Below are 9,161 nucleotides of genomic sequence, written 5' to 3' on the forward strand. Positions count from 1 at the left end.
ACCAGGATACTAATGAAACCATCTTTGGAGGAAGTACTTAATATGCATCTTATTTAAAGAAATCCTCCAGTAAGAAATGGAGAATTCACTGCCTTTACTGTGAAGACATTGTAGCTATCTGTCAAATTCCTATGTGCAGCTCACCAACATTCCCTTATTGGAAATACCAGGGTTTCTGAATCATAGTTTTCTTTTTTTGGTGGAACTGGGGATTGAACTCGGACCCTTCGTTTGCTGGGGAAGCATTTATCCTACTGAGCCATCTCCCTAGCCCCTGAATCATAGTTTTAAAAAGGACTTTAAAGTCTTAAAATTCCAGGGCTGGGGAGATAGCTCAGTGGAATAAGTGCTTCCCTGGCAAGTGCAAGGGCCTAAGTTCAATCCTTGGTTCTGAAAAAAAAAAAAAAGTTTTAAAATTCTGAATCTCCTTTGGCTTGCCTCTCTCTCGAGTCCACCCAGGCCATTATTAATGGTTTGCGTCATAGCATCATCTCCATCTTCATAAATCTTCTTTAGAACATTCATTCATCCCTCTCTAGGCTCTGCCTCGGCATCATAGGAGGGCTTTTCTTTCTCTTTGCACTCCTTTTCAACCTGAGTGAAGTATTCCCATTGAGTGTTCTCTGCTTTCTTTCTACACAAGAGAACTGTATCAGTATTGACTTTTTTTTTAACTGCCTTCCACTGAGATGGGTTTCAAGAGATTGTTCACAATCATAGATTAATTCTTCCCATTTAGATTCTTTACCAAAAGATCAAATGACCTCTCTGTAAAATGCACCTAGGCTGGGGAGATAGCTCAGCAGCTTAAGTGCCTGCCTGGCAAGCGCCAGGCCCTGAGTTCAAAGGAAATGTATCTGTACATCCTCAGCAGGAACTTGATGAACTCAAGTTAAGGTCATGCAGATTTTCACAAACTTATCTCACTGATCCCATCATAATTACAGATCTTCACTGTGTATCCTGTTGTGATGGGAGCAACCACAGCAGCTGGTTTTTCGTTGCCAAGAAGTTTTTGTTGCAGCTTATTCTTTATTTCTGTTTCAATCTTGGATTTTCCAGCTGTCAGGGCATCACGTACTCTTCCTAGTAGCCTTTGCCAGCCATGTGTTTACCTCTTTTTTTTTTCTTCTGTATTTAGGAAGGGTCTACAGTGTGTTCAGGGTCTCACTACTAGATTGGATTTGTAGTGATCCTCTTGTTTACAGCCTCCCAAGTGCTGGGATTACAGGCACGCACCACCACACCCAGTGTCAATCACTGTCTCAGCGCTCCGCTGGGCAGGCCTGGGGACTGAACACCACCCACCCCCTGCATCTACCTAAGCAGGCAGCTTTAATCTGCTGAGCTATTTGGCCAGCCCTCTAATGCCTTTACCTCTTCTAGATTACTCTGCAACTCCTCCAAAACGAGACCATGGCCTGCCCTCCATGAAAATTATTGATTTTCTCCTAATTTTTGTTTGGAGTAAACATCATTTGAACAAATCCTTTAGTTTTTTTCTTTTTCTTTTTTTTTTTTTTGGCGGAACCGGGGATTGAACTCAGATCCTTGCGTTTGCCAGTCAAGCGCTTATCCTACTGGGCCATCTCCCCGGCCCCTTTTTCTTTTTCTTTTTAACAAATTCTTTAAATTAAAAAACAAAAATCTCGTCTGGGTAGATAGCTCTGCGGACTAGGCGTCTGCCTAGCAAGCGTCAGGGACCCTGGTTTAATCCCCAGTATCGCCTGCTTTGTGGCCCCGAAACTTGATGGCCCATGCCTGTAATCTTAGCACTGGGGAGGCTGAGGCAGGAGGATCACTACCAGTCAGAGCTTCGTAGCGAGGCCCTGTAACAAATATATATATACATATTTAAATCCCTTAAACCAGATGTGATGTTAGATATTTGTAATCGCAGATCTTAACTGGATTAAGGCAGAAGGCCAGCCTGGGCTACATCAGCTCCTGTGTTAAAAACAGACAAGCCGGGGGCCTGCCCTTTAGCTCAGTTCTTTAAGCGGGCTGCGGGGCAAAAAAAAAAAAACAAAACAAAAAACCCCAAAACCAAAAAACAGACAAGCCCCCCAACGTCAAACAAAACTTTGATTTTTGGAATATGGCATTTGATTTCATTCTTGACAGTGTGCAGGTGGCTTACAACAAGCTTATGGAAGCACACTGAGAGTTACATAGGTAACAGGTAGTGCCAGGGAGCCCGGTGCTCTTGCTTAGCTGTGCCTTAAATGCTTGTGAGGTATTTGCAAAGTGCATGCCAGTAATGCTGTTTTTATAATTTTAAATTTCTTTTTAAGCAAGTGCAAAACGTTTTGTGTCTGTCTGTGAGACAGAGTCTCGCTATGTAGTTCAGCCTGGCCTCGAAATCACAGCAATTCGCCAGGGAGCTGGCTCAGTGGAATAAGTGCTTCCCTGGCAAGTGCAAGGGTCTGAGTTCAATCGCCTGTTCTGCAAAGAAAAAAGAAAACAACAACAACAACGAATCACAGCAATTTTCCTGCCTCATCCTCCCGGGAGCTGGGATTTTGCGCCTGCACCACCACACCGGGTTGAAACAAAACTTTTGAACAGAGGTGACTGCGTTGGTGGGGTCTGCAGCTGCCAGACCCACCGACAGCCTAGCAGAGGCCAAAGAGGTGGGGCCCAGTGGGCGGGCCAGGCTAGAGGGGCGGGGCCGGGACTTCAGAATTGAAGCTGGGGGCGGGTCTCGGAGGAAAGGGGCGGGGCGCGGGCCGGCCGCGCAGGCTCGGTGCGGTCAGCTCGTGCAGCCGTCCCCGCCCGCTCGAGGTGGCCAGCTGCGGGCGACCCGGCGCAGAGCAGGGCCGGGCTGGGCGAGCGCACGGCCATGGCTCCGTGGCTGCAGCTCTGCTCGGTCTTCTTCACTGTCAACGCCTGCCTCAACGGCTCGCAGCTGGCGGTGGCTGCGGGCGGCTCTGGGCGCGCGAGGGGCGCCGACACCTGCGGCTGGCGGGTAAGGCGAGGACCGCGGGTTCCTCGCGGTCTCCGGAGTCGCGGGGCGCACAGGTGCGAGGGCGGCGCTGTGCTGCGCTCCCCGGGCGCGCGTCCGCCGCCTGGCGGGTTTGGGGGCCCTCGACCCTTGGCTTTGTGTTGCTAATGAGGGCGCCAAGGGCCGGGGCCAGTTCCCGAGGGGGGGCGCGGCGCGGCGCCCCACGCTTTGTTCCCGGCCAGAGACCCCGGCTGCGCGTCCTGCCGGCACCCCGGGCTGTGCGGAAGGGGGCGCATCGCGGCGGGCCCTTCTCGGCGTCCTGCAGCCGCAGCCGTGCGAGGGTGCGGGACAGCGGGGCGGGGACCTGGAGCGCCGAGAAGGCGCACCCCCTCGCGGGGTCGCTTTGTTCCCGCGGGCTGGGACCGTCACCCCACTCCCACCGGCCGGCCGGGGGCTCCTGGTTGACAGAAACTTCGCCTCTGCGCTCCTCTTTACTCTTGCGCGTGGTTCCCCCGTCGTCCCCAGCCGCCCGCCCGGAGTTGAGGGTGGTGTTCGCGGCCGGAGCGAGGGGAGTTCGGCCAGGAGCCAAAGACCGGGCCGGAGAAAGGTCCACGCTTCTCCATGAACTTGGGCTCCTCGCCCCGGGACGGGGTCAGCTCTGACGTTGTCTGAGGGACGGGGCCGTGGGGTGGGGTGTGCGGAGAGGGCCTGGGCAGTCCTCGCCTTAGGCAGGCGCTCACGCCTCTGTTCGTGGAGAGATCCCTGTAGCCGGAGACTTGACTTCAGCCCCACTCCTGGGCGCCTAGCGCCTGTTTTCTCAACTGGAAAGTGGGAGATGGAGCACATCCAGCTTCCCCTAGGTCTGGGATGGTTATAGGCTAGTTTGCTTAGGCTAAGACGATCTGCTTCTTCTGGGAGGCTGTAAACTGCCTCGCCGGCCAAGACCTAAGACAGGACGCCCTCTTAGGGGCACGGGCTAGTAGTGCCTGCAGCGCATTTGCCCCCATTTCAGAGAAATGCAGCCCAGAAAACCATGTGTGGACCAAGCAGCAGGGATGCTTAGAGGGAGTAGCGGTATACTTGCTCCCTCCCTCTGCCTTCGTGAATACTATGACCTAAGGCTCTGACACTTCGGATAATGTGATAACATCACTTTTTTTTTTTTTTCCACTGCAGTAAAACATCACTGCTCTTTCATTTTCATTTTTATTTCTTTTTGAGGGTCTTGCTGTGTATTTCTGGCTGGCCCTGAAGTCACTATGTAGCCCAGGCTGGTCTTGAATTTAGGGTGATCTTCCTGCCTCAGCTTCCCCAATGCTGGGATTACAGGCATGTACCACCGTCTGGTTTATATTTTTAATAGATAGTATATTCTTTTGAGGTTGCCTGTTAGAAGTATTTTACACCTAGACTGAATTTGACTTTTGACTAGCTAACAGTATCACAGCCGTCTGCTTCTGAGTTTTCCTGTGACTTCCTCCAGTAGCTGGTCCTATGCAGTTGCCTGACTGGCTTCCTGTTCTCAGCTTGTGAGGTTTGGATGCTGTGGTATGGTAGTGTCCTATAGAGGCCAAGCTGATGGCTTTGTTCTCTGCACCTCTGAGCGTACCATCTCCAGAACTACACCCCTGCAGAACTGGTGCCTCCCAGCCCAGGCTGCTCACCCTCACACTTGGGTGCAGACTTTCCTTCTTCCTCCACCTCCCCTCCTTTCAGGTGATTTTCTGGGTGAGTTTGGGCACTGCAGGGCCGTGTGCCAGGTCCAGGCTTTTCCCAGCCTGGTACATCCATGGACCCATTTTCCACCCTCTTTATATACCTGCTCCCCCACTTTGCTACCAGCCTCATCCCCCCCCCTTGCTGCTAACTCCTCCCCCTCCCCCCTGTTCCCCTCCTTTTGGGGTGTCCTTTCCTCCCCTGAGGATCTCCTGCTTGGCCTCAGCTCAGGTGACCACACTTCAGGGAGACCCACCCAAACTGCTGTGCCCTTTGCTTTACTTTCTCATAAAGGGCCTTGCGCTTTAGTTCTTAATCGGCTGTGTAGTTGGTATGTGCTCACTCTGTCTTTAGTTTCTTAGTAGCTTCAGAAACTGGAGCCCTGTATCTCTGTGCATCCAGTTAAACCCCGAAGCACTCCTGCTAAATCCAGTATTAAGTGATAGATTTTAAGAAGTGGGGTGAGAGTTCTCTGTACCTCATTCCTGTATCCTCCCCCCAGCAGGCCTCTGCACCTTTCTTTGTTCCTTCTCTTTACACCTTAGCTTCACCCCTCTGTTCCAGGTATCCCTTCCTGCGTGAAGCCTTTCCCACTGCCATCTCCCTAGGGAAGGTATCCCAGATGTTGCTTTGTCATCAGTCTCCATTAAGTAGTGGTGTACAGGGACTTGGGTATGTGATTGGTATCAGATTCCCGGCCATAGAGCAGGCACTTAGTGTGCAGCTGTTGGCTTCAGCCTGAGCTTTCTTCCAGTCTAGCTGTGTATGTGCAGACATAAAGAGGATAGGGTTGGTAATGTATAACACACCCTTCATAGGAGAGAGGGCTTCTTTTTAAAAACATTTAGGGCTGGCCAGACAGCTCTGCAGACTAGAGCACAGCAGCCTGGGGCAGGCCCAGCCCCGGGGGTGCAATGAGATAGCTATTGAGACTGGGCAGGGCTGAAAAAAATGGGAGAATCCCTACCAGCCAGATCTAGTAGTGACACACTGTATATTGTATACCCTGAATAATTGTATAATTGTATACCCTGAATACCCTGACCTAAATTCATTTAAAAAAATTAAAAAATCTTTATTTATTTGGTACAGGTTCTTGCTAAACACCTCGGATTTGTAGTGATCCTCCTGCCTCATCCTCCCCAGCTCTGGGATTATAGGTTTGGGCCACTGTGCCCGATTTTTTGGTGGCTTGGACTCTGGCAGGTCAAGTGGTACTGGGGATTGAACCTGGATCTTTGTGCTTGCCAGGCATGTGCTTAGACCCCTGCCCAGGTATCTCCCCAGGAGAGGGCTTTGTGAGTCTTTAAGTTTCACTCAGAACCTAAGAGAAGGGATTACGTGGTGCCAAAGCCAGCCCTGAAGGAGGGGCAGTACGTGGGAGCTAGAGAGCAGCTGTGAGACCCCTTGATCTCCAGGAAGCGTTTGTTCCAGGAGCCCTTGTCCTTGTAGGAATGGGCTTTTTCCCAGGATTTGTGAGGTGGCTGCCACCCCCATCCCCCAGGCGGCTCTGCAAACAGACCCTTCCAAGCTGCTCAGAGGAGCCGGGAGCTGGCTTGGTTTAAGTAGTCGGGTTTCACAACCTCCTCCATTATTCTTGGGGCAATTACTAGACTGATACTATCTTGAACACAGCTCAGTGTTTTAGAAATGAGTTATGGGCACACTTCCTCAACCAACAGAAAAGAAAATCTCTTAGGGCCCTTGCCAGGTAAAGTTACTCTTTGAATAAATACTGCTCGCTTGCTCAAAGAAGCAACAATTTGTCAAATTTCCAGAGGGGCTGGCCCCCTCATGTCCACTGGCTCTTGATAGCAGAATGTTTTTGTTTGTGATGTGTAACTGTAATTGTATCAGTCACTTGCCTTGAGATTCCTGGCTTCTCCCAGCTTGTCTTCTGAGAGCCTTGTCTTGTTGAGAAGCCTATTTATGGAACAAGAACTTAGGCATCCACTCCCACGGATTTTTAGTGGGTGGCTTTTCCTGCATGGGTAGGGATGAAGGGACATTTTTTTGCCTCCTTACCTAACATGGGGTGTACCTTCTCTGGTTTGTTACTCCTGAAGTACAATTTCTATGACTCCCCAAAGGCTGAGCCAAGCTTTCAGCAGTTCAGGAAGACAGAATGCTGGCATCATCTCTACAGTGAAGTGCAAGCTTCCCATTTAAGGCAAATATTTCATCTCAAAAGGTGGGAAGGAGTAGGGTAGTACTTGGAAAAAAGAAGTTCCAGCTGGTTAAAATTTAGGTTTCCTGATAAAAGTCCAGTCCAAGAGTTGTGCTTGGCTGTGGGCCCAGGCGTGTTTATTTGATTCTGCGTTGGATGCATTTTCATTCACTTGCAGCAGCACCGCTTGGTTCCTGGTCCTGCGTCTGCCCTGCCTGCTCTGTGGCCATACCGTCCATCTCTCAGGTGCTCAGCGTGCCTTGCAGAGTTCTCAGCTAAAAATTGTTCAGCTCTGTGTTGAGTGCTACATTTTTCAGAGATCTTTTTATTTTGCCTACTTAATTTGGACCTTTATTGGCCTTTGTCCATCTTTCTTGGGGAGCCTTCTCTCTCCCCACCTTCTTCTATCTACCCTTCCCCAAATCCCTGCAATATCTGGGGCATTTCCTTTTTTTTTTTGAGGCAGGGTCACTATGTAGTTCAGACTGGCCTTGAGCTCACTGTTGTAGCCCAGGCTGGCGGGGAAGTCAGGCAGCCCTTCCTCAGCCTTCCAAGTGCTGGGACTGCAGGCGTGCACTACCACACCTTGCTTGTGCTACTTAGAATTCTGGGATACAACTGCATGAATGAGATCGAGTGCTGCTTATTGTATGTTTTCTTTCCAAAGTGATAGGAGTTTTCAGCATCAGCATTGCCTCAGGAGCTTGCTGAGATACAAATTCAAGGGTGGTAGGATCAGCATGAGAACGAGGCAGAGCCCAGGAATTGGCATTTTAAGCAGCTTCTTGGAGTATTCTGGTGCTGTCTCCGTGATGGACTTGTTACTTTAGCAGACAGGGCTTTCTAAACAGAAGAGGGAGAGAAGATAGATTTGAGCCATTTAAAGTGCTTTAGGGTTTGGTAGAGAGTTCAGCTTTGATAGGGCCCTGACCAATAGAAGGGGTCAGACTGGCCAGGTGGGAGGACTAGGACCCTGGCTTGGGTGGGAGGGCCTGGGGTGGGCAAGGAGGCCTGGAGTGAGGGGCTCCACACTTTCCCCCATTCCTTCCCAGGCTGTCAGGCTTGTCTGGAATACTGTCTCTGGCAACCATAGAGCAGAGTTCAAACCTTGTCACAACAGTTTCCCTACAAAGGAAATAGCGACTCGTGCTTCTACGTCTTTAAGTTGGATATTGGTCATGTTTCATTTGGCCTGTAATCCCCCTCCCCCTAGCCCTGTTTCCTTCTCTGTCTCTGAACTTTTCACATACTGTGCCTCAGCAGATGTCCGCCGCTGCTGGGACCACTCCATCAACAGTTTTATTGTCCTCTTTCATTCCTGCTACCTCCGAACCTGCCTATGATGGATGGGTTTCCAGGCTTCTGGGAGCTTGGGTCCCACCCCCACTCTGTAAGTACTGAATGAGGGTAGGGGCTCAGGTTCCCCCCGCCCGAGGCTGTCAGGCTGGAGTAGGTCTAGCACCCCTGGAGTAGACCCCTCTGCTATCATCCTAGCAGCCAGACTGTTGACTGGTTTACCTTTCCTCCAGATGTAGGGGGTCTCCTGCCCTGGAAAGCCCTAAGGCTGTCTGCTGGTGCCACTGCGGTCTCCAGCCGGCCAGACTTGCCCAGCCAGTGGGAGGCATTGTCCTCCTGGGCAGTGTTTGTCTTGGCTGCTGGGACTTTCTGAATGAGCCTGACACACAATTAGGTGACTGATGGCCCTGCAACACATTGTCTCCTTTTGGGGCCCAGGGCCTTTGAAGCTCTTCCCGGTGGGAAGTAAAGAGACTGTTTGCTCTGTTAAAATGCCTTGGTATTTCCTCTGTTTAACCACAGGCCACTTCCCCTCTGCCACTCTAAACCCGGCAGGGCCACCAGCTGATTGAAAAGACACAAGCCCTAGAGTGATCACATCCTATTGAAGCAGATAGTCTTGCTGCAGATTAAAGCTAGCGAGGGCAAGTCTTCCGAAGGCGCACTCCTTATCGTGTTCAAAGTTTAGCCTGTTGGTATAATTCTCACTTGGAATTCTGAATGCATAAATGGGTACTTTTTTGTGTTTTATATACCAAAGAAATGTAAAATCAGAAATTAGAGCATTTCTGTTACGTAGGTAAGGCAAGTAAGCCAATTGGATCCACGGGATTTCTTGGTGTGAACTGCACACTTTTGGATGTCTGGCAAGGACTTGAAGCCTGTTCATAGAAAACCACACTGGGTTGATTTCCCTTTAGATTCTGTACATTCACACAAGTTTGTAGCCTGAACAATACGAAGAATATCTGGAGAGACTCTCTCCTTTCCCAAGTAATACCTTTGTTTTGTTTTGCTTTTTTTTTTTTTTTTTTTTTT

General features: G+C 50.4%; 1 protein-coding gene across 1 annotated transcript in view; it reads left to right on the forward strand.

The window, feature by feature from the left end:
- Nucleotides 1–2,809: 2,809 nt before the first annotated feature.
- Il17rd (interleukin 17 receptor D) overlaps nucleotides 2,810–9,161 on the forward strand; it is a gene marked incomplete at its 3' end in the record, with an annotated part of 72,936 nt that continues 66,584 nt past the window's right edge. The window contains exon 1 of the mRNA XM_023715725.1: nucleotides 2,810–2,968. Within this exon, the coding sequence (XP_023571493.1) occupies nucleotides 2,843–2,968 (126 nt within the window). The remainder of the gene's footprint in view (nucleotides 2,969–9,161) is intronic.

The sequence above is a fragment of the Octodon degus genome, unplaced genomic scaffold, assembly GCF_000260255.1.
Source record: "Octodon degus isolate 3935 unplaced genomic scaffold, OctDeg1.0 scaffold00043, whole genome shotgun sequence".
NCBI classification, from domain to species: Eukaryota; Metazoa; Chordata; class Mammalia; order Rodentia; family Octodontidae; genus Octodon; species Octodon degus.